This window comes from Mobula birostris, unplaced genomic scaffold (assembly GCF_030028105.1).
Source record: "Mobula birostris isolate sMobBir1 unplaced genomic scaffold, sMobBir1.hap1 scaffold_2829, whole genome shotgun sequence".
NCBI lineage: Eukaryota > Metazoa > Chordata > Chondrichthyes > Myliobatiformes > Myliobatidae > Mobula > Mobula birostris.
This window is the reverse complement of record NW_027275885.1, coordinates 22,872-48,619: the sequence shown is the minus strand read 5'-3', so window position 1 is coordinate 48,619 and position 25,748 is coordinate 22,872. Positions and strand designations below refer to the sequence as shown.

The 25,748-nt window shown below is 57.0% G+C and overlaps 1 protein-coding gene across 1 annotated transcript; it reads left to right on the top strand.

Annotated features, from left to right (window-relative positions):
- The first annotated feature begins 7 nt into the window (after positions 1 to 7).
- LOC140192852 (chromodomain-helicase-DNA-binding protein 4-like) lies at positions 8 to 13,666 on the top strand. The gene is made up of 8 exons (XM_072250339.1): positions 8 to 123; positions 501 to 625; positions 1,317 to 1,584; positions 5,700 to 5,872; positions 7,591 to 7,771; positions 8,188 to 8,277; positions 12,113 to 12,201; positions 13,516 to 13,666. The coding sequence occupies exons 1-8, from the start codon at positions 15 to 17 to the stop codon at positions 13,651 to 13,653; spliced, it is 1,173 nt and encodes a 390-aa protein (XP_072106440.1). The 5' UTR covers positions 8 to 14; the 3' UTR covers positions 13,654 to 13,666.
- The last annotated feature ends 12,082 nt before the right edge of the window (positions 13,667 to 25,748 follow it).

The window sequence follows — 25,748 nt, the reverse complement described above, 5'->3', positions numbered from 1 at the left end:
TGCAGATGACCAAGATGTTGGACCTGCTGGAGGATTTCCTCGAGCACGAGGGCTACAAGTACGAGCGGATCGACGGGGGCATCACAGGCAACCTCCGGCAGGAAGCCATCGACCGCTTCAACGGTGAGAGGGCGCGGCGGGGCGGAGACGGAGGGAGGGAGGGAGGGAGGGTAGAGAGAGAGGGGGAGGAAGCATGTTGCCTGGAGGACTGAGGGAGCTCCCCAGGCAAGGGAAAGAGAGGGGGGGGGTGCGGCTACACGACGGAGGGAGCCTCTCGGCCTGCCTACGGGAGGGAGCGGCCCAGGTGTGGTGGGGGAAAGGGGAGTCTCCCCCCACAAGGAGGAGGGAGGGGAGGGAGCTTCTCGGGAGAGGGTGAAGGGCAGGTCGTGTTGGGGGGGGGGGGAGGGCGAAGGCCTAAGGTGGCCCTGCCTGATTTTTCTGTTCTTTTTCTCTCTTTTTTTGCCCCTCTTGACGTTCACCCTCCCTCGCTCCCTCCCCAGCCCCCGGGGCCCAGCAGTTCTGTTTCCTCCTCTCCACGCGGGCGGGCGGCCTGGGCATTAACCTGGCCACGGCCGACACCGTCATTATCTACGACTCCGACTGGAACCCCCACAACGATATCCAGGTGAGGAGGGGCCGGGGGGTGGGGTGGGGTGAGGCCTTGCCCCAGGCCCCAGTCGGGCCTGCGGCCGGCGAGGCCCAAAGTCGAGCCCTCGGGCCCGTGTCCGAGTCGGGCCGGTCTCGTCGCGGCCGCGTTAATGTCCGAAAGAGCCCGGGCTCAAGTCGGGACCGGGGAACCAGGTAGGCCCAACTGCGAGGCCTCGGGGCCCAGTGGGGGCCTTGCGACCGAGTCGGGCCTGATTGCAAGAACTCCGGCTGAGCGAGCAGGCGTGTTGTCGTCAGGCACCCCCTTTGGGCCCAATAACCACGGTAGGCCCGATCTCACCTCGATGAAGGAAAGGCCGCAGGCTCCTGCTGGGCCCGTGGCCAGGTAGAGCAGGCCTGGCGCGTACCCCTCGCCCGAGCGGCCTGGAGGCGAGCCACCAGGCAGCAGGTGGGCCCATGACTAAGCAGGCCCGATCTTGGTGCAGCGCCTCGGTCCAGGAGGAGACCCCGGGCTCCCACTGGGCCTGTAACCAGGTAGGCCCGATTGCGGCCAGGCAGGTCCTCGGGCCTGATTGCGACGCACCGGGCTGCAGGTCGGCCCGTAACCAAGCAGGCCCGGCCCACGGTGAAAGTTAGGCCCCAGGCTGCGCGCGGACGCCCGGGCCGAGCAGGCCGCCACTGACCCCCCCCCCACCGTCCGTTCGCCACAGGCCTTCAGCCGCGCCCACCGCATCGGCCAGAACCGCAAGGTGATGATCTACCGGTTCGTGACGCGGGCCTCGGTGGAGGAGCGCATCACCCAGGTGGCCAAGAAGAAGATGATGCTGACGCACCTGGTGGTGCGGCCCGGCCTGGGCTCCAAGTCCGGCTCCATGTCCAAGCAGGAGCTCGACGACATCCTGAAGTTCGGCACCGAGGAGCTCTTCAAGGACGAGATGGAGAACGTCAAGAGCGTGGCCGTGGGGGTGCCCGTCAAAGGTGAGGGGGAGTGCCGTGGGCCTGTTATTCTAACCCCCACCCGCCGAACCCCTAAACCCCCGGGTTAGATCCCAGCCTGTAACCCACCCCCGGGGATCTGTTATTCTATATATAAACCCCCTGAACCCCTGGATTAGATCCCAGTCTGTAACCCACTCCCGGGGATCTGTTATTCTATATATAAACCCCCGAACCCCTGGATTAGATCCCAGTCTGTAACCCACTCCCGGGGATCTGTTATTCTATATATAAACCCCCGAACCCCTGGATTAGATCCCAGTCTGTAACCCACTCCCGGGGATCTGTTATTCTATATATAAACCCCCGAACCCCTGGATTAGATCCCAGTCTGTAACCCACTCCCGGGGATCTGTTATTCTATATATGAACCCCTAAACCCCCGGGTTAGATCCCAGCCTGTGACCCACTCCCGGGGATCTGTTATTCTATATATAAACCCCCCGAACCCCTGGATTAGATCCCAGTCTGTAACCCACTCCGGGGGATCTGTTATTCTATATATAAACCCCCCGAACCCCTGGATTAGATCCCAGCCTGTAACCCACTCCCGGGGATCTGTTATTCTATATATAAACCCCCCGAACCCCTGGATTAGATCCCAGCCTATAACCCACTCCCGGGGATCTGTTATTCTGTATATAAACCCCCCGAACCCCTGGATTAGATCCCAGCCTGTAACCCACTCCCGGGGATCTGTTATTCTATATGTAAACCCCCCCGAACCCCTGGATTAGATCCCAGTCTGTAACCCACTCCCGGGGATCTGTTATTCTATATATAAACCCCCGAACCCCTGGATTAGATCCCAGCCTGTAAACCACTCCGGGGGATCTGTTATTCTATACATAAACCCCCCGAACCCCTGGATTAGATCCCAGCCTGTAACCCACTCCCGGGGATCTGTTATTCTATATATAAACCCCCCGAACCCCTGGATTAGATCCCAGCCTGTAACCCACTCCCGGGGATCTGTTATTCTATATATAAACCCCCCGAACCCCTGGATTAGATCCCAGTCTGTAACCCACTCCGGGGGATCTGTTATTCTCTTTAAACCCCCCGAACCCCTGGATTAGATCCCAGCCTGTAACCCACTCCCGGGGATCTGTTATTCTATATATAAACCCCCCGAACCCCTGGATTAGATCCCAGCCTATAACCCACTCCCGGGGATCTGTTATTCTGTATATAAACCCCCCGAACCCCTGGATTAGATCCCAGCCTGTAACCCACTCCCGGGGATCTGTTATTCTATATGTAAACCCCCACCGAACCCCTGGATTAGATCCCAGCCTGTAACCCACTCCCGGGGATCTGTTATTCTATATATAAACCCCCCGAACCCCTGGATTAGATCCCAGCCTGTAACCCACTCCCAGGGATCTGTTATTCTATATATAAACCCCCCCGAACCCCTGGATTAGATCCCAGTCTGTAACCCACTCCCAGGGATCTGTTATTCTATATATAAACCCCCCGAACCCCTGGATTAGATCCCAGCCTGTAACCCACTCCCAGGGATCTGTTATTCTATATATAAACCCCCCCGAACCCCTGGATTAGATCCCAGTCTGTAACCCACTCCCAGGGATCTGTTATTCTATATATAAACCCCCCGAACCCCTGGATTAGATCCCAGCCTGTAACCCACTCCCGGGATCTGTTATTCTGTATATAAACCCCCTGAACCCCTGGATTAGATCCCAGTCTGTAACCCACTCCCGGGGATCTGTTATTCTATATATAAACCCCCTGAACCCCTGGATTAGATCCCAGCCTGTAACCCACTCCCAGGGATCTGTTATTCTATATATAAACCCCCTCAAACCCCTGGATTAGATCCCAGCCTGTAACCCACTCCCAGGGATCTGTTATTCTATATATAAACCCCCTCAAACCCCTGGATTAGATCCCAGCCTGTAACCCACTCCCGGGAATCTGTTATTCTATATATAACCCCCCCGAACCCCTGGATTAGATCCCAGCCTGTAACCCACTCCCGGGGATCTGTTATTCTATATATAAACCCCCTGAACCCCTGGATTAGATCCCAGTCTGTAACCCACTCCCGGGGATCTGTTATTCTATATATAAACCCCCCGAACCCCTGGATTAGATCCCAGTCTGTAACCCACTCCCGGGGATCTGTTATTCTATATATAAACCCACCCGATCCCCTGGATTAGATCCCAGTCTGTAACCCACTCCCGGGGATCTGTTATTCTATATATAAACCCCCCGAACCCCTGGATTAGATCCCATCCTGTAACCCACTCCCAGGGATCTGTTATTCTATGTATAAACCCCCGAACCCCTGGATTAGATCCCATCCTGTAACCCACTCCCAGGGATCTGTTATTCTATATATAAACCCCCGAACCCCTGGATTAGATCCCAGCCTGTAACCCACTCCTGGGGATCTGTTATTCTATATATAAACCCACCCGATCCCCTGCATTAGATCCCAGCCTGTAACCTACTCCTGGGGATCTGTTATTCTGTATATAAACCCCCCGAACCCCTGGATTAGATCCCAGCCTTGTAACCCACTCCCAACCTTACGAGGATGTCGCCGGGACTCGAGGGACTGAGTTACGGAGAGGGGTCGGGCAGGTCGGGACTTTATTCCTTGGCGCGTGGGGGTGACCTTACAGAGGCGTGTAAAACCACGAGGGGCAGAGATCGGGTGAACGTGCACAGACTTTTCCCCCCAGGGTCGGGGAATCGAGAACCAGAGGGCTTAGGGTTAAGGTGAGAGGGGAGAGAGATTTAACAGGGACCCGAGGGGCGACTCTTTCACCCAGAGGGTGGTCCGTCTGTGGAAGGAGCTGCCGGGGGAAGGGGGTCGAGGCAGGTAGATTAACGACGCTCGGACAGGGACAGGGGTGGGAAAGGTTGAGAGGGACACAGGGAGAAACGTAGGCAAGTGGGACCGGACGGGATGGGAATCTTCGTCGGCGTGGAGCAGCTGTGCCTCGCAGAACCATAGAAACTACAGCACAGAAACAGGCCTTTTGGCCCTTCTTGGCTGTGCCGAACCATTTTCTGCCTAATCCCACTGACCTGCACACGGACCATATCCCTCCATACACCTCTCATCCATGTATCTGTCCAATTTATTCTTAAATGTTAAAAAAGAACCCGCATTTACCACCTCGTCTGGCAGCTCATTCCATACTCCCACCACTCTCTGTGTGAAGAAGCCCCACCTAATGTTCCCTTTAAACTTTTCCCCCCTCACCCTTAACCCATATCCTCTGGTTTTTTTCTCCCCTTGCCTCAGTGGAAAAAGCCTGCTTGCATTCACTCTATCTATACCCATCATAATTTTATATACCTCTATCAAATCTCCCCTCATTCTTCTACGCTCCAGGGAATAAAGTCCTAACCTATTCAACCTTTCTCTGTAACTGAGTTTCTCAAGTCCTGGCAACATCCTTGTAAACCTTCTCTGTACTCTTTCAACCTTATATCCTTCCTGTAATTTGGTGACCAAAACTGAACACAATACTCCAGATTCGGCCTCACCAAAGCCTTATACAACCTCATCATAACATTCCAGCTCTCATACTCAATACTTTGATTAATAAAGGCCAATGTACCAAAAGCTCTCTTTACGACCCTATCTGCCTGTGATGCCACTTTTAGGGAATTTTGTATCTGTATTCCCAGATCCCTCTGTTCCACTGCACTCCTCAGTGCCTTACCATTAACACTATATGTTCTACCTTGGTTTGTCCTTCCAACGTGCAATACCTCACACTTGTCTGTATTAAACTCCATCTGCCATTTTTCAGCCCATTTTTCCAGCTGGTCCAAGTCCCTCTGCACGTTCTGAAAAACCTTCCTCACTGTCTACTACACCTCCAATCTTTGTATCATCAGCAAACTTGCTGATCCAATTTACCACATTATCATCCAGATCATTGATATAGATGACAAATAACAATGGACCCAGCACTGATCCCTGTGGCACGCCACTAGTCACAGGGATATGGTGGTCCGTCTGTGGAGGGTTTGGGGATGTGGGAGTTTTTCTCAGCGCTGGGGCGATGCAGTTGGCTTGACGGACTTTCCTCTTCCCCGGCCGCCAGGCGAGAGCAAGGAAGGGGAGGACCTGAACGTCATTCACTACGACGACGAGGCCATCGAGCGTCTGCTGGACCGCAACCAGGACGACACGGAGGACACCGACCTGCAGAACATGAACGAGTACCTCAGCTCCTTCAAGGTGGCGCAGTACATGGTGCGGGAGGAGGCCGAGGAGGTGGGTCGAGTCCGTCTCTGTCTCTCCTCCTCCTCCCCGTTCCCCACACCCACACCCCCCCGTGCTCCCGACGCTCCCCGCGGCCACCCTCGCTCTATCCGGCAGCTACGACCCTCGCGGCTGCCCCCTCCACCCCCCCGCCATCTCCTCGTTGTCTTTCTCTCTCCCTTCTGTCCCTTGTCCCCAGCTCCGTATATCGCCCCCCTCGCTCCATTCCTGTCCCTGACGGCAGCACAATCCCTCCCCACTCCCCCCTCTCCGCTCCCCCTCTCCCCCTCTCCCCCCTCCCCCCCCTCTCCCCCTCTCCCCCCTCTCCCCCTCTCCCCCCTCTCCCCTCCCCCATCCCCCCTCCCCCATCCCCCCTCCCCCCCTCTCCCCGCTCCCCCTCCCCCTCCCCCCTCCCCCCTCCCCCCCTCCCCCTCTCCCCCTCTCCCCCTCTCCCCCTCTCCCCCTCTCCCCCTCTCCCCCTCTCCCCCTCTCCCCCTCTCCCCCTCTCCCCCTCTCCCCCTCTCCCCTCTCCCCCTCTCCCCTCTCCCCCCCTCCCCCCCTCCCCCCCTCCCCCTCTCCCCCCCTCCCCCTCTCCCCCCCTCCCCCCCTCCCCCCCTCCCCCCTCCCCCCTCCCCCCTCCCCCCTCCCCCCTCCCCCCTCCCCCCCTCCCCCCCTCACTCCCTCCCCTCTCCCCTCTCCCCCCTCTCCCCCCTCTCCCCCCTCTCCCCCTCTCCCCCCCCTCCCCCTCTCCCCCCTCTCCCCCCCTCCCCCCTCTCCCCCCCCTCCCCCCCTCCCCCCCTCCCCCCCTCCCCCCCTCCCCCTCTCCCCTCTCCCCTCCCCCCTCTCCCCTCTCCCCCCTCTCCCCTCTCCCCTCTCCCCCCTCCCCCCTCCCCCCTCTCCCCCCTCTCCCCCCTCTCCCCCCTGTCGCCCCCTCACGACGTGCCCCTCTCTCTCCCCCCGTCGCCCCCTCACGACGTGCCCCTCTCTCTCCCCCCGTCGCCCCCTCACGACGTGCCCCTCTCTCTCCCCCCGTCGCCCCCTCACGTGCCCCTCTCTCTCCCCCCCGTCGCCCCCTCACGACGTGCCCCTCTCTCTCCCCCGTCGCACCCTCACGACGTGCCCCTCTCTCTCCCCCCCGTCGCCCCCTCACGACGTGCCCCTCTCTCTCCCCCCGTCGCCCCCTCACGACGTGCCCCCTCTGCCCCCTCTCCCCCCGTCGCCCCCTCACGACGTGCCCCTCTCTCCCCCCCGTCGCCCCCTCACGACGTGCCCCTCTCTCTCCCCCCGTCGCCCCCTCACGACGTGCCCCTCTCTCTCCCCCCGTCGCCCCCTCACGACGTGCCCCTCTCTCTCCCCCCGTCGCCCCCTCACGACGTGCCCCTCTCTCTCCCCCCGTCGCCCCCTCACGACGTGCCCCTCTCTCTCCCCCCCCGTCGCCCCCTCACGACGTGCCCCTCTCTCTCCCCCCCGTCGCCCCCTCACGACGTGCCCCTCTCTCTCCCCCCCGTCGCCCCGTCACGACGTGCCCCTCTCTCTCCCCCCGTCGCCCCCTCACGACGTGCCCCTCTCTCTCCCCCGTCGCCCCCTCACGACGTGCCCCTCTCTCTCCCCCCCGTCGCCCCCTCACGACGTGCCCCCTCTGCCCCCTCTCTCGCCCCGTCGCCCCCTCACGACGTGCCCCTCTCTCCCCCCCGTCGCCCCCTCACGACGTGCCCCCTCTGCCCCGCCAGGAGGAGCAGCCGCTGGAGCGGGAGATTATCAAGCAGGAGGAGAGCGTGGACCCGGACTACTGGGAGAAGCTGCTGAGGCACCACTACGAGCAGCAGCAGGAGGACCTGGCCCGGCACCTGGGCAAGGGCAAGCGTATCCGCAAGCAGGTCAACTACAACGACGCCTCGCAGGAGGACCGAGGTACTGGCTCAGGCCCGGCCCGGCCCGGGTCCCGGCCAGCGGGGTGGGGTGATTGGCGTCCGGCTGGAAACCGGGCCCGGTCCGGGGCGTTGGGTAGGCCGGGTGGGCCTGTCAGCTTAAACGCCGCTTCCCGTGGTTCCCAGGGCAGGTATCGGTCCCTGGGGGACGTGGGGTGGTCGGGACTCGGTGAATAGGGAGGGAGGGAGGAGGCTGAGGCGTCAAGTCTCTCAGGACGGGCCTCAGGCCTGGACCGGGCCCCAGGAAGGGGCTCCGGAGGACGGATTGGGCCCCGGGCCCTGGATCCCAGCGGAGAGGGTTTTGTGGGGGGGTGCGGGTGGTGGTGATGGGCGGAGGGGACCAGCGCGGGAGGCTCCCTCGACTGACGGCCCTCTCTCCCTCCCGCTCCCGATGTTCAGCAGACTGGCAGGACGACCAGTCGGACAACCAGTCGGACTACTCCGTGGCCTCCGAGGAGGGGGACGAAGACTTCGACGAGCGGACCGAAGGTAGGTCTCGGGGCCGGGGAGGGCGGGGTTTGAACATTAACTAACGGCGATCAAACCCGATGGTAATGAAACACGGACCACAATTGATTCTTTCCCACCTTCAGCTACGGGAGAGAACCTTCCCGTAAACACAACAGGCGTCCACACGAGGCGTTTTTCAAAATATCTCTGTCCACGTTAAAACCGATATACTTTATGGTCGCCAAGCAATTGATACTAGAACGGACAATCATCGCAGCGCTATTTAATTCTGCGCTTCCCGCTCCCTGGATTACAAATCGATAGTAAATATTAAACATTTAAATTATAAATCTTAAATAGAAAATGGCAAGTCCGCAAAAGAAAGAAACCGAGAGGCAGGTCCGGACGTTTGGAGGCGGAAAGGAAGTTTTCAACCACGTCTTCGAGGAATTCGAAGATAACCCCTCCGCTGCAGAGGGCAGGCCGGACTTCTACCTTTAGACAGGCGATGAAGTCGAGCTGTTTTCCTGCGAGTTGCAGACGGCGACATAGGCAGCAGAGCAGTGGAGAACGTGGAGACGTTTAACTCCAAACAAGCTATTAATGTAGATAGTAAAGTAAACAACACACGCATGAAGCCGCCCTCTACCCAAGGTCAACAAGAGAGTGGAATCTACTGCTGCCGTATTTCTGACGTTAATATTTTTCTTTTTAAATCTTTTCATTGAATAAGTACACAGAAGGTAAGGCATATAGGCACTAATACACTGTTAGAATATAATATATTACAGGAAATATTAATACAGAAAAAAATTAATACAAACAATGTAATTTAAACATAAAATAACAATGTAATATAATAGTATACTAATTTTTATATATATCAAAAGAAAAAGGAAACCCCCCTCCCCCCAAAAAACCCCACCATGCAACTAAGGTAAAAAGCAAAGCGATGGGCTAACTACGAAACAAGTAGAGCTAAAGAACTTAAAATCACGTCCTCAAACCCGACCTCCATTAAAAACAGTTGAAAAAAAACAAGAAGGGAATATAAATATGGACCGAGAGGAAAAAAATTACATTAAATGAAAATGTTGAATAAAAGATCTCCAGGTCTGATGGAATTTAACTGAAGAATCATAAAGATTACTTCTAATTTTCTCCAAATTTAAACATAATATCGTCTGGGAAAGCCAAAAAAAAAAACGTAGTTGGAGCATTAGTCTCTTTCCAATGTTGTAAAATACATCTTTTCGCCGTTGAAGTAAGAAATGCAATCATTCTACGGGCTGAAGGAGACAGATTACTGGAAATTTTAGGTAATCCAAAGATAGCAGTAGTAGGATGAGGAGAGATATACGTTAATATTTTTAAAGACAGACTCAATCAAATGAATTTAGGGGATCTAGTCAAAAAAAAAAAGGCTCACTTTACAACTTAACTCTCACATCGTTCACGCCGACGGCGCGTTGTAACAGCTTGCACAGTGCCAAGCAGAAGCAGAGAAAAGCGTTGTTGTTGTGGTGTTGACATGACAGCGTTTTTAAATCTCTCCGTTTACCCCGTCCGCACAACATAGAACATAGAACAGTACAGCACAGTACAGGCCCTTCGGCCCACAATGTTGTGCTGACCCTCAAACCCTGCCTCCCATGTAACCCCCCCACCTTAGATTCCTCCATATACCTGTCTAGTCGTCTCTTAAACTTCACTAGTGTATCTGACTCCACCACTGACTCGGGCAGTGCATTCAACGCACCAACAACTCCGAGTAAAAAACCTTCCCCTTGAACTTCCCACCCCTCACCTTAAAGCCATGTCCTCTTGTACTGAGCAGTGGTGCCCTGGGGAAGAGGCGCTGGCTATCCACTCTATCTATTCCTCTTATTATCTTGTACACCTCTATCATGTCTCCTCTCACCCTCCTTCTCTCCAAAGAGTAAAGCCCTAGCTCCCTTAATCTCTGATCATAATGCATACTCTCTAAACCAGGCAGCATCCTGGTAAATCTCCTCTGTACCCTTTCCAATGCTTCCACATCCTTCCTATAGTGAGGTGACCAGAACTGGACACAGTACTCCAAGTGTGGCCTAACCAGAGTTTTATAGAGCATCGCGACTCTTAAACTCTATCCCTCGACTTATGAAAGCTAACGCCCCATAAGCTTTCTTAACTACCCTATCCAGCTGTGAGGCAACTTTCAGGGATCTGTGGACATGTACCCCCAGATCCCTCTGCTCCTCCACAATACCACAACAACGTGCAGCAATCGTTTTCAAGTTTACACGCTCTGCAGAGCGTTTTTAGCGAAGCTCCGTCTTCGGGGGCTGAAAACCCCCGTTTCAATGTGGACGGAGGGTCAAAGCGAAGGGGAAAAGCTTCGTTTTCAGAATTATCCGGCGTAGTGTGGACGTGGCCATGGTCACCTAAAGCAGGTAAACGTACTTGACAAAGAGCACTTAATCACGTGAGGCAGAGGTAAACAGAACAGAGTGGAATTAATTCTCGCATCCTGCATGTCCTTGTCTGGATGCTCAGCATTTACATGTCAGCAGGACAAATTTGACCCCTTAACATCTCCATACAAAAAGAACAGTCAGATCGGCAGACATTCTGGCTACTGAAATAGAGCAGAACTTTATAATTTAGATAAGAGACCCCACCGAAATTAACGTAAGGGAGGTCCTCTGCCCTTTCTCCACCCCTTGTCGAAACCAAAAGGTGTGGAAAGCCAGGAGACATCCCCTTGTGGATTTCTTTGTGAGTTTTTAATTCTTACCTTTATGCTTTATACTTGATTGTCAGCAATTGGTACTAGAACGTACAGTCATCACAGCGATATTTGATTCTGCGCTTCCCCCTCCCTGGAGTACAAATCGATAGTAAATAGTAAACATTTAAATTATAAATCATCAATAGAAAATAGAAAAATGGGAAGTAAGGCAGTGCAAAAAAAAACCGAGAGGCTGGTCCGGATATTTGGAGGGTACGGCCCAGATCCGGGTCAGGATCCGTTCAGCAGTCTTATCACAGTTGGAAAGAAGCTGTTCCCAAATCTGGCCGTACGAGTCTTCAAGCTCCTGAACCTTCTCCTGGAGGGAAGAGGGATGAAAAGTGAGTTGTCTGGGTGGGTCGTGTCCTTGATTATCCTGGCAGCACTGCTCCAACAGCGTGCGGTGTAAAGTGAGTCCACGGACGGAAGATCGGTCTGTGTGATGTGCTGGGCCGTGTTCACGATCTTCTGCAGCTTCTTCCGGTCTTGGACAGGACGACTTCCATACCAGGTTGTGATGCACCCTAGAAGGATGCTTTCTATGGTGCATCTATAAAAATTAGTGAGGGTTCTAGGGGACAGGCCAAATTTCTTTAGCTTTCTCAGGAAGTAAAGGCGCTGGTGGGCCTTGGCAGTGGACTCTGCTTGGTTGGACCAAGTCAGGACATTTGTGATATTGACCCCGAGGAACTTAAAGCTTTTGACCTGTGACACCGACGTAAATGGGGTTGTGCGGTCCGCTACTCCTTCTGAAGTCAACAACCGATCCCTTCGTCTTGCTGACGTTGAGGGATAGGTTATTGTCGTTGCACCATGAAGCAGTTGTTTGAACACGGCAGCCATTCTCGAACCAGAATACACAGACTCGACCTTAAACCATTATTCCCAGGAATCTGAGAACCCCCCACCCCAGTTCCCTAAAAACTTTATCAGGAAGGCCCGAGGCGAGCGTCAGCCCACCATTGGGGTGGGTGAGTGTCCAGCGGGGCTTGGGGGGAGAGGAGAGGGAGGGACTGAGGTGGGGGCAGAGGGTTTGGGGGTGGGAGGGAGCGTGACAGGGGCTAGACCAGGCTTCAACCGCGACCCCCGTTTTCCCCGCAGCTGGCCGGCGACCAAATCGCAGAGCCCTGCGCAACGACAAGGACAAACCCCTGCCACCTCTCCTGGCCCGGGTGGGGGGCAACATCGAGGTAAGCGGAGGCCCCTGGCCTCTTGTTACCCCTCACCCTCCCTCCGTGCCCCCTCAATCCCACCTCCCCCCCTCGATCGCCCCTCACCCCATCCCTCGGCCTTGACTCTCTCCCCCTCCCTTGACCCCGACTCTCTCCCCCTCCCTCGACCCCGACTCTCACCCCTCCCTCAACCCCATCTCTCTCCCCCTCCCTCAACCCCGCCTCTCACCCTCTCCCTCGACCCCGCCTCTCACCCCCCTCTCGACCCCGACTCTCTCCCCCTCCCTCGACCCCGACTCTCCCCCTCCCTCAACCCCATCTCTCTCCCCCTCCCTCAACCCCGCCTCTCACCCTCTCCCTCGACCCCGCCTCTCACCCCCCTCTCGACCCCGACTCTCTCCCCCTCCCTCGACCCCGACTCTCCCCCTCCCTCAACCCCATCTCTCTCCCCGTCCCTCAACCCCGCCTCTCACCCTCTCCCTCGACCCCGACTCTCTCCCCCTCACTCGACCCCATCTCTCTCCCCCTCCCTCAACCCCGACTCTCTCCCCCTCCCTCGACCCCGACTCTCTCCCCCTCCCTCGACCCCGACTCTCTCCCCTCCCTCAACCCCATCTCTCTCCCCCTCCCTCAACCCCGCCTCTCACCCTCTCCCTCGACCCTGCCTCTCACCCCCTCTCTCGACCCCGACTCTCCCCCTCCCTCGACCCCGACTCTCCCCCTCACTCGACCCCATCTCTCTCCCCCTCCCTCGACACCGCCTCTCACCCCTCCCTCGACACCGGCTCTCACCCCTCCCTCGACCCCGCGTCTCTGCCGTCCCTCCACCCCGCCTCTCACCCCACGACCCCACCTCTCACCACCCCGACCCCGACTCTCTCACCCCTCCCTCCACCCCGCCTCTCACCCCTCCCTCCACCCCGACTCTCCCCCTCCCTCGACCCCGACTCTCTCCCCCTCCCTCGACCCCGACTCTCACCCCTCCCTCAACCCCATCTCTCTCCCCCTCCCTCGACCCCGCGTCTCTGCCGTCCCTCCACCCCGCCTCTCACCCCCCCGACCCCACCTCTCACCACCCCGACCCCGACTCTCTCACCCCTCCCTCCACCCCGACTCTCCCCCCCTCCCTCAACCCTGCCGCTCGCCCCTCCCTCGACCCCGACTCTCCCCTCCCTCGACCCCGACTCTCCCCCAACATTCTGAACCCACGCCTTCACCTTCGCCCTCTCGTTCTGCCGGCCCCCGGTCCCCTGTCCCTGCACCTCTCGTCCCCCCACCCCCACCCCCTGTTGCCGTCGGCAGCCTCCCCACTGATCAGACTGCTCTGCCCAGGTCCTGGGCTTTAACGCCCGCCAGCGAAAGGCATTCCTGAACGCCATCCTCCGGTACGGGATGCCCCCGCAGGACGCCTTCACCTCCCAGTGGCTGGTTCGTGACCTGCGGGGCAAGACCGAGAAGGAATTCAAGTGAGTTGGCTGGGGAACGCCCTGACAGGGGCCGCAGGGGACTGACACGGCTGTGGGGAGAGAGTGGGACAGTGGGATTAATTTGGGACTGACAGAGGACTGTGGGGAGAGAGTGGGACAGTGGGATTAGTGTGGGGAATGACACAGGACTGTGGGATGAGAGTGGGACAGTGGGATTAGTGTGGGAAATGACACAGGGCTGTGGGGAGAGAGTGGGAGAGTGGGATTAGTCTGGGGACTGAGAGGACTGTGGAGAGAGAGTGGGACAGTGAAATTAGTTGGCGGACTGACAGGACTGTGCGGAGAGAGTGGGACAGTGGGATTAGTTTGGGGATGGACACGGCTGTGGGGAGAGAGTGGGACAGTGGGATTAGTGTGGGGATTGACACAGGACTGTGGGGAGAGAGTGGGACGGTGGGATAAGTGTGGGGACTGACCTGGGGCTGTGGCGAGAGAGTGGGACAGTGGGATTAGTTTGGGGACTGACACAGGACTGTGGGGAGAGAGTGGGACAGTGAGATTAGTGCTGGGACTGAGAGCTGTGGGGAGAGAGTAGGACAGTGGGATTAGTGTGGGGACAGACAGAGGGCTGTGGGGAATGAGCGGGACAGTGGGATTAGTTTGGGGACTGAGACAGGAGTGTGGGGAGAGAGTGGGATAGTGGGATTAGTGTGGGGAGTGATACAGGAGTGTGGGGAGAGAGTGGGACAGTGGGATTATTGTGGGGACTGACACAGGGCTGTGGGGAGAGAGTGGGACAGTGGGATTATTGTGGGGACTGACACAGGGCTGTGGGGAGAGAGTGGGATAGTGGGATTATTGTGGGGACTGACACAGGGCTGTGGGGATAGTGGGATAGTGGAATTAGTTTGGGATTGACACAGGGCTGTGGGGAGACAGTGGCAAAGTGGGATTAGTGTGGGGACCGACCTGGGGCTGTGGGGTGGGAGTGGGACAGTGGGATTAGTGTGGGCACTGACACAGGACTGTGGGGAGAGAGTGGGACAGAGGGATTAGTGTGGGGACTGACAGGGCTGTGGGGAGAGAGTGGGACAGTGGGATTAGTTTAAGGACTGACCCAGGGTTGTGGGGAGTGAGTGGGACAGTGGGATTAGTGTGGGGACTGACACAGGGCTGTGGGGAGAGAGTGGGTCAGTCGAATTAGTGTTGGGGCTGACACAGGGCTGTAGGGAGAGAGTGGGACACTGGGATTAGTTTGGTGTCCGTTACTGGGCTGTGGGGAGACAGTGGGACAGTGGGATTAGTTTGGGGACTGACAGAGGACAGTGGGGAGAGAGTGGGACAGTGGGATTAGTTTGGGGACTGAGACAGGGCTGTGGAGAGAGTGTGGGACAGGGGGATTAGTGTAGGGACTGACAGGACTGTGGGGAGAGAATGGGACAGTGGAATTAGTTTGGGGACTGACAGAGAACTGGGGAGAGAATGGGATAGTGGGATTAGTTTGGGGACTGTGAGGACAGTGGGGAGAGAGTGCGACAGTGGGATTAGTGTGGGGACTGACACAAGACTGTGGGGAGAGAGTGGGACAGTGGGATTAGTTCAGGGACTGATACAGGACTGTGGGGAGAGAGAGAGGGGCAGTGGGATTAGTGTGGGGACTGACAGGACTGTGGGGAGAGAGAAGGACAGTGGGATTAGTTTGGGGATTGTCACAGGGCTGTGAGGAGAGAGTGGAACAGGTTGATTAGTTTGGGGGCTGACACAGGACTGTGGGGAGAGAGTGGGACAGTGGGGTTAGTGTGGGGACCGACACAGGACTGTGGGGAGAGAGTGGGACATTGGGATTAGTTTGGGGACTGACACAGGATTGTGGGGAGAGATGGGACAGTGGGATTAGTGGGAGACAGACAGGGCTGTGGGGAGAGAGTCGGACAGTGGGATTAATTTGAGACTGACACAGGTCCATGGGGAGAGAGTGGGTCAGTGGGATTAGTTTGGGGACTGACAGAGGGCTGTGGGGAGAGAGTGGGACAGTGGGATTAGTTCAGGGACTGATACAGGACTGTGGGGAGAGAGAGAGGGGCAGTGGGATTAGTGTGGGGATTGTCACAGGGCTGTGAGGAGAGAGTGGAACAGGTTGATTAGTTTGGGGGCTGACACAGGACTGTGGGGAGAGAGTGGGACAGTGGGATTAGTTTGGGGACTGACAGAGGGCTGTGGGGAGAGAGTGGGACAGTGGGATTAGTGTGGGGACTGACGCAGGGCTGTGGGGAGAGAGTGGGACAGTGGGATTAGTTTAAGGACTGACCCAGGGTTGTGGGGAGTGAGTGGGACAGTGGGATTAGTGTGGGGATTGACACAGGACTGTGGGGAGAGAGTGGGTCAGTCGAATTAGTGTGGGGGCTGACACAGGGCTGTACGGAGAGAGTGGCACACTGGGATTAGTTTGGTGTCCGTTACTGGGCTGTGGGGAGAGAGTGGGACAGTGGGATTAGTTTGGGGACTGACAGAGGACAGTGGGGAAAGAGTGGGACATTGGGATTAGTGCGGGGACTGACACAGGATTGTGGGGAGAAAATGCGGTAGTGGGATTAGTTTGGGGACTGACACAGGACAGTGGGAAGAGAGTGGGACAGTGGGATTAGTGTGGGGACTGACACAGGGCTGTGGGGATAGAGTTAGACAGTGGGATTAGTGTGGGGACTGGCACCGGGCTGTGGGGAGAGAGTGGGACAGTGGGATTAGTGTGGGGACTGAACTGGGATTGTCGGGAGAGAGTGGGACAGTTGGACTCGTTTCGGACTGACACAGGACTGTGGGGAGAGAGTGGGACAGTGGGATTAGTGTGGGCACTGACACAGGGCTGTGGGGAGAGAGTGGGACAGTGGGATTAGTGTGGGCACTGACACAGGGCTGTGGGGAGAGAGTGGGACAGTGGGATTAGTGTGGGCACTGACACAGGGCTGTGGGGAGAGAGTGGGACAGTGGGATTAGTGTGGGGACTGACACGGCTGTGGGGAGAGAGTGGGACAGTGGGATTAGTGTGGGGACTGAACTGGGATTGTCGGGAGAGAGTGGGACAGTGAGTTTAGTGCTGGGACTGACCTTGAGCTGTGGGGAGAGAGTAGGACAGTGGGATTAGTGTGGGGACTGACACAGGGCTGTGGGGAGAGAGTCGGACACTGGGATTAGTTTGGGGACTGACACAGGACTGTTGGGAGGGAGTGGGACAGTGGGATTAGTGTGGGGACTGACACAGGGCTGTGGGCAGAGAGTGGGACAGTGGGATTAGTGTGGGGACTGACACAGGGCTGTGGGGAGACAGTGGGACTGAGGGATTAGTTTGGGGACTGACACGGGTGTGGGGAGAGAGTCGGACAGTGGGATTAATTTGGGACTGACACAGGACTGTGGGGAGGGAGTGGGACAGTGGGATTAGTGTGGGGATAGACACATGGCTGTGGGCAGAGAGTGGGACAGTGGGATTAGTGTGGGGACTGTCACAGGGCTGTGGGGAGAGAGTCGGACAGTGGGATTAATTTGAGAGTGACACAGGTCTATGGGGAGAGAGTGGGTCAGTGGGATTAGTTTGGGGACTGACAGAGGGCTGTGGGGAGAGAGTGGGACAGTCGGATTAGTGTGGGGACTGACGCAGGGCTGTGGGGAGAGAGTGGGACAGTGGGATTAGTTTAAGGACTGACCCAGGGTTGTGGGGAGTGAGTGGGACAGTGGGATTCGTGTGGGGATTGACACAGGACTGTGGGGAGAGAGTGGGACAGTGGGATTAGTGTGGGGACTGACACAGGGCTGTGGGGAGAGAGTGGGACAGTGGGATTAGTGTGGGGACTGGCACAGGGCTGTGGGGAGAGAGTGGGACAGTGGGATTAGTGTGGGGACTGAACTGGGATTGTCGGGAGAGAGTGGGACAGTTGGACTCGTTTCGGACTGACACAGGACTGTGGGGAGAGAGTGAAGACAGTGGGATTAGTGTGGGCACTGACACAGGGCTGTGGGGAGAGAGTGGGACAGTGGGATTAGTGTGGGGACTGACACAGGGCTGTGGGGAGAGAGTGGGACAGTGGGATTAGTGTGGGGACTGGCACAGGGCTGTGGGGAGAGAGTGGGACAGTGGGATTAGTGTGGGGACTGAACTGGGATTGTCGGGAGAGAGTGGGACAGTTGGACTCGTTTCGGACTGACACAGGACTGTGGGGAGAGAGTGGGACAGTGGGATTAGTGCGGGCACTGGCACAGGGCTGTGGGGAGAGAGTGGGACAGTGAGTTTATTGCTGGGACTGACCTTGAGCTGTGGGGAGAGAGTAGGACAGTGGGATTAGTGTGGGACTGACAGAGGGCTGTGGGGAATGAGCGGTACAGTGGGATTAGTTTGGGGACTGAGACAGGAGTATGGGGAGAGTGTGGGATAGTGGGATTAGTGTGGGGAGTGATACTGGAGTGTGGGGAGAGAGTGGAATAGTGGGATTAGTGTGGGGACTGACACAGGGCTGTGGGGAGAGAGTGGGACAGTGGGATTAGTGTGGGGACTGACACAGGACTGTGGGGAGAGAGTGCGACAGTGGGATTAGTGTGGGGACTGACAGAGGACTGTGGGGAGAGAGTGCGACAGAGGGATTAGTGTGGGGACTGACACAGGACTGTGGGGAGAGAGTCGGACAGTGGGATTAGTGTGGAGACTTACACAGGGCTGTGGGCAGAGAGTGGGACAGTGGGATTAGTGTGGGGACTGACACAGGGCTGTGGGGAGACAGTGGGATTGAGGGATTAGTTTGGGGACTGACACGGGTGTGGGGAGAGAGTCGGACAGTGGGATTAGTGTGGGGACTGACACAGGACTGTGGGGAGAGAGTGGGACATTGGGATTAGTTTGGGGACGGACACAGGGCTGTGAGGAGAGAATAGGACAGTGGGATTAGTGTGGGGACTGACACAGGGCTGTGGGGAGAGAGTAGGACAGTGGGATTAGTGTGGGGACTGACACAGGGCTGTGGGGAGAGAGTGGGTCAGTGGGATTAGTGTGGAGACTGACACAGGATTGTGGAGAGAGAGAGTGGGACAGTGAGTTTAGTGCTGGGACTGACCTTGAGCTGTGGGGAGAGAGTAGGACAGTGGGATTAGTGTGGGGACTGACACAGGGCTGTGGGGAGAGAGTCGGACAGTGGGATTAGTGTGGAGACTTACACAGGGCTGTGGGCAGAGAGTGGGACAGTGGGATTAGTGTGGGGACTGACACAGGGCTGTGGGGAGACAGTGGGACTGAGGGATTAGTTTGGGGACTGACACGGGTGTGGGGAGAGAGTCGGACAGTGGGATTAATTTGGGACTGACACAGGACTGTGGGGAGGGAGTGGGACAGTGGGATTAGTGTGGGGATAGACACATGGCTGTGGGCAGAGAGCGGGACAGTGGGATTAGTTTGGGGACTGACAGAGGGCTGTGGGGTGAGTGGGACAGTGGGATTAGTTTGGGGACTGACACAGGGCTGTAGGGAGAGAGTGGGACAGTGGGATTAGTATGGGGACTGACACAGGGCTGTAGGGAGAGAGTGGGACAGTGGGATTAGTGTGGGGACTGACCTGGGGCTGTGGGGAGAGAGTGGGTCGGTGGGATTAGTGTGGGGACTGACCTGGGGCTGTGGGGAGAGAGTGGGACAGTGGGATTAGTGCGGGGACTGACACAGGACTGGGGAGAGAGTGGGACAGTGGGATTAGTGTGGGGACTGACACAGGACTGTGGGGAGAGAGTGGGACTGAGGGATTAGTGTGGGGACTGACACAGGGCTGTGGGGAGAGAGTGGGACAGTGAGTTTATTGCTGGGACTGACCTTGAGCTGTGGGGAGAGAGTAGGACAGTGGGATTAGTGTGGGACTGACAGAGGGCTGTGGGGAATGAGCGGTACAGTGGGATTAGTTTGGGGACTGAGACAGGAGTATGGGGAGAGTGTGGGATAGTGGGATTAGTGTGGGGAGTGATACAGGAGTGTGGGGAGAGAGTGGAACAGTGGGATTAGTGTGGGGACTGACACAGGGCTGTGGGGAGAGAGTGGGACAGTGGGATTAGTGTGGGGACTGACACAGGACTGTGGGGAGAGAGTGCGACAGTGGGATTAGTGTGGGGACTGACAGAGGACTGTGGGGAGAGAGTGCGACAGAGGGATTAGTGTGGGGACTGACACAGGACTGTGGGGAGAGAGTCGGACAGTGGGATTAGTGTGGAGACTTACACAGGGCTGTGGGCAGAGAGTGGGACAGTGGGATTAGTGTGGGGACTGACACAGGGCTGTGGGGAGACAGTGGGATTGAGGGATTAGTTTGGGGACTGACACGGGTGTGGGGAGAGAGTCGGACAGTGGGATTAGTGTGGGGACTGACACAGGACTGTGGGGAGAGAGTGGGACATTGGGATTAGTTTGGGGACGGACACAGGGCTGTGAGGAGAGAATAGGACAGTGGGATTAGTGTGGGGACTGACACAGGGCTGTGGGGAGAGAGTAGGACAGTGGGATTAGTGTGGGGACTGACACAGGGCTGTGGGGAGAGAGTGGGTCAGTGGGATTAGTGTGGAGACTGACACAGGATTGTGGAGAGAGAGAGTGGGACAGTGAGTTTAGTGCTGGGACTGACCTTGAGCTGTGGGGAGAGAGTAGGACAGTGGGATTAGTGTGGGGACTGACACAGGGCTGTGGGGAGAGAGTCGGACAGTGGGATTAGTGTGGAGACTTACACAGGGCTGTGGGCAGAGAGTGGGACAGTGGGATTAGTGTGGGGACTGACACAGGGCTGTGGGGAGACAGTGGGACTGAGGGATTAGTTTGGGGACTGACACGGGTGTGGGGAGAGAGTCGGACAGTGGGATTAATTTGGGACTGACACAGGACTGTGGGGAGGGAGTGGGACAGTGGGATTAGTGTGGGGATAGACACATGGCTGTGGGCAGAGAGCGGGACAGTGGGATTAGTTTGGGGACTGACAGAGGGCTGTGGGGTGAGTGGGACAGTGGGATTAGTTTGGGGACTGACACAGGGCTGTAGGGAGAGAGTGGGACAGTGGGATTAGTATGGGGACTGACACAGGGCTGTAGGGAGAGAGTGGGACAGTGGGATTAGTGTGGGGACTGACCTGGGGCTGTGGGGAGAGAGTGGGTCGGTGGGATTAGTGTGGGGACTGACCTGGGGCTGTGGGGAGAGAGTGGGACAGTGGGATTAGTGCGGGGACTGACACAGGACTGGGGAGAGAGTGGGACAGTGGGATTAGTGTGGGGACTGACACAGGACTGTGGGGAGAGAGTGGGACTGAGGGATTAGTTTGGGGACTGTCAAAGGGCTGTGGGGAGACAGTCGGATTTGGGATTAATTTGAGACTGACACAGGTCTATGGGGAGAGAGTGGGGCAGTGGGATTAGTTTGGGGACTGACACAAGACTGGGAAGAGAGTGGGACAGTGAGATTAGTGTGGGGACTGACACAGGGCTGTGGGGAGAGAGTTGGACAGTGGGATTAGTTTGGGGACTGACACAGGGCTGTGGGGAGAGAGTGGGACAGTGGGATTAGTTTGGGGACTGACACAGGGCTGTGGGGAGAGAGTGGGACAGTGGGATTAGTTTGGGGACTGACAGAGGGCTGTGGGGTGAGTGGGACAGTGGGATTAGTTTGGGGACTGACAGAGCGCTGTGGGGAGAGAGTGAGACAGTGGGATTAGTGTGGGGACTGACACAGGACTGTGCGGAGAGATGGGACGGTGCGATTAGTTTGGTGACTGACACGGCTGTGGGGAGACAGTCGGACAGTAGGATTAATTTGAGACTGACATTGGTCTATGGGGAGAGAGTGGGACAGTGGGATTAGTTTAGGGACTGACAGAGCGCTGTGGGGAGAGAGTGAGACAGTGGGATTAGTGTGGGGACTGACACAGGACTGTGGGGAGAGAGTGGGTCAGTCGAATTAGTGTGGGGGCTGACACAGGGCTGTAGGAAGAGAGTGGGACACTGGGATTAGTTTGGTGTCCGTTACTGGGCTGTGGGGAGAGAGTGGGACAGTGGGATTACTGTGGGGACTGACACAGGGCTGTGGGGAGAAAGTGGGACAGTGAGATTTGTTTGGGGATTGACCCAGGTCTGTGGGGAGAGGGTGGGGTAGTGGGATTAGTGTGGGACTGACAGAGGGCTGTGGGGAGAGAGGGACAGTGGGATTAGTTTGGGGACTGACACAGGGCTGTGGGGAGAAAGTGGGACAGTGGGATTAGTTTGGGGACTGACACAGGTCTGTGGGGAGAGAGGGACAGTGGGATTAGTATGGGGACTGACACAGGGATGTGGGGTGATAGTGGGACAGTGGGATTAGTGTGGGGACTGATACAGGACTGTGAGGAGAGAGGGACAGTCGGATTAGTGTGGGGACTGACACAGGGCTGTGGGGAGAGAGTGGGACAGTGGGATTAGTGTGGGGACTGACACAGGGCTGTGGGGAGAGAGTGAGACAGTGGGATTAGTGTGGGGACTGACACAGGGCTGTGGGGAGAGAGTGGGATGGTGGGATTAGTGTGGGGACTGACCTGGGGCTGTGGGGAGAGAGTGGGACAGTGGGATTAGTGTGTGGACTAACACAGGACTGGGGAGAGAGTGGGACAGTGGGATTAGTGTGGGGACTGACACAGGACTGTGCGGAGAGATGGGACAGTGCGATTAGTTTGGTGACTGACACAGCGCTGTGGGGAGACAGTCGGACAGTGGGATTAATTTGAGACTGACATAGGTCTATGGGGAGAGAGTGGGACAGTGGGATTAGTGTGGGGACTGACACAGGACTGTAGGGAGAGAGTGGGACGCTGGGATTAGTTTGGTGTCCTTTACTGGGCTATGGGGAGACAGTTGGACAGTGGGATTAGTTTGGGAACTGACAGACGGCTGTGGGGAGAGACGGACAGTGGGATTAGTATGGGGACTGACACAGGATTGTGGGGTGATAGTGGGACAGTGGGATTAGTGTGGGGACTGATACAGGACTGTGGGGAGAGAGGGACAGTCGGATTAGTGTGGGGACTGACACAGGATTGTGGGGAGAGTGTGGGACTGAGGGATTAGTGTGGGGACTGATACAGGGCTGTGGGGAGAGAGTGTGACAGTGGGATTAGTTTGGGGACTGTCACAGGGCTGTGGGGAGAGAGTGGGATAGTGGGATTAGTGTGGGGGCTGAAACAGTCCTGTGGGGAGAGAGTGGGATAGTGGGATTAGTTTGGGGACTGACAGAAGACTGGGGAGAGAGTGGGACTGAGGGATTAGTGTGGGGACTGACACAGGACTGTGGGGAGAGTGTGGGACAGTGGGATTAGTGTGGGGACTGACACAGGGCTGTAGGGAGAGAGTGGGACAGTGGGATTAGTTTGGGGACAGTTACAGGACTGTGGGGAGAGAGAGAGACAGTGGGATTAGTGTGGGGACTGATACAGGACTGTGGGGAGAGAGTGGGACGGTGGGATTAGTTTGGGGACTGACCTGGGGCTGTGGGGAGAAAGTGGGACAGTGGGATTAGTGTGGGGACTGACACAGGACTGTGGGGAGAGAGTGGGACAGTGGGATTAGTGTGGGGACGGACACAGGGCTGTGGGGAGTCAGTGGGACAGTGGGATTAGTGTGGGGACTGACACAGGGCTGTGGGGAGAGAGTGGGTCAGTGGGATTAGTTTGGGGACGGACACAGGGCTGTGGGGAGTCAGTGGGACAGTGGGATTAGTGTGGGGACTGACACAGGACTGTGGGGAGAGAGTGGGACAGTGGGATTAGTGTGGAGACTGATACAGTACTGTTGGGAGGGAGTGGGACAATGGGATTAGTGTGGGGACTCACACAGGGCTGTGGGGAGTGAGTGGGACGGTGGGATTAGTATGGGGACTGACACGGCTGTGGGGAGAGAGTGGGACTGAGGGATTAGTGTGGGGACTGACACAGGGCTGTGGGGAGAGAGTGGGACAGTGGGATTAGTGTGGGGACTGACACAGGACTGTGGGGAGAGAGTGGGACAGTGGGATTAGTGTGGAGACTGATACAGTACTGTTGGGAGGGAGTGGGACAATGGGATTAGTGTGGGGACTCACACAGGGCTGTGGGGAGTGAGTGGGACAGTGGGATTAGTTTGGGGACTGACACAGGACTGTTGGGAGGGAGTGGGACAGTGGGATTAGTGTGGGGATAGACACAGGGCTGTGGGCAGAGAGAGGGACAGTGGGATTAGTGTGGGGACTGACATGGGTGTGGGGAGAGAGTAGGACAGTGTGATTAATTTGGGACTGATAGGACTGTGGGGAGAGAGAGGGACAGTGGGATTACAGTGGGGACTGACAGAGGACCGTTGGAAGAGAGTGTGTCAGTGGGATTAGTTTGGGGACTGACAGAGGACTGTGGGGAGAGAATAGGACAGTGGGATTAGTGTGGGGACTGACACAGGGCTGTAAGGAGAGAGTGGGACAGTGGGATTAGTGTGGGGACTGACACGGGTGTGGGGAGAGAGTAGGACAGTGGGATTAATTTGGGACTGACACAGGACTGTGGGGAGAGAGTGGGACAGTGGGATTAGTGTGGGGACTGACAGAGGACCGTTGGAAGAGAGTGTGTCAGTGGGATTAGTTTGGGGACTGACAGAGGACTGGGAGAGAGTGGGACAGTGGGATTAGTGTGGGGACTGACACAGGACTGTGAGGAGAGAGTAGGACAGTGGGGTTAGTGTGGGGACTGACACAGGGCTGTGGGGAGAGAGTGGGACAGTGGGATTAGTGTGGGGACTGACGCAGGGCTGTGGGGAGAGAGTGGGACAGTGGGATTAGTTTAGGGACTGACCCACGGTTGTGGGGAGTGAGTGGGACAGGAGGATTAGTGTGGGGACTGACACAGGACTGTGGGGAGAGAGTGGGTCAGTCGAAATAGTGTGGGGGCTGCCACAGGGCTGTAGGGAGAGATTGGGACACTGGGATTAGTTTGGTGTCCGTTACTGGGCTGTGGGGAGATAGTGGGACAGTGGGATTAGTGCGGGGGCTGACACAGGATTGTGGGGAGAGAGTGGGAAAGTTGGACTCGTTTCGGACTGAAAGAGGGCTGTGGGGAGAGAGTGGGACAGAGGGATTAGTGTGGGGACTGACACAGGGCTGTGGGGAGAGAGTGGGACAGTGAGATTAGTGCTGGGACTGACCTAGAGCTGTGGGGAGAGAGTAGGACAGTGGGATTAGTGTGGGGACTGACACAGGGCTGTGGGGCGAGTGGGACAGTGGGATTAGTTTGGAGACTGACACAGGGCTGTAAGGAGAGAGTGGGACAGTGGGATTAGTGTGGGGACTGATACAGGGCTGTGGGGAGAGAGTGTGACAGTGGGATTAGTTTGGGGACTGTCACAGGGCTGTGGGGAGAGAGTGGGATAGTGGGATTAGTGTGGGGGCTGAAACAGTCCTGTGGGGAGAGAGTGGGATAGTGGGATTAGTTTGGGGACTGACAGAAGACTGGGGAGAGAGTGGGACTGAGGGATTAGTGTGGGGACTGACACAGGACTGTGGGGAGAGTGTGGGACAGTGGGATTAGTGTGGGGACTGACACAGGGCTGTAGGGAGAGAGTGGGACAGTGGGATTAGTTTGGGGACAGTTACAGGACTGTGGGGAGAGAGAGAGACAGTGGGATTAGTGTGGGGACTGATACAGGACTGTGGGGAGAGAGTGGGACGGTGGGATTAGTTTGGGGACTGACCTGGGGCTGTGGGGAGAAAGTGGGACAGTGGGATTAGTGTGGGGACTGACACAGGGCTGTGGGGAGAGAGTGGGTCAGTGGGATTAGTTTGGGGACGGACACAGGGCTGTGGGGAGTCAGTGGGACAGTGGGATTAGTGTGGGGACTGACACAGGACTGTGGGGAGAGGGTGGGACAGTGGGATTAGTGTGGAGACTGATACAGTACTGTTGGGAGGGAGTGGGACAATGGGATTAGTGTGGGGACTCACACAGGTCTGTGGGGAGTGAGTGGGACGGTGGGATTAGTATGGGGACTGACACGGCTGTGGGGAGAGAGTGGGACTGAGGGATTAGTGTGGGGACTGACACGGCTGTGGGGAGAGAGTGGGACAGTGGGATTAGTGTGGAGACTGATACA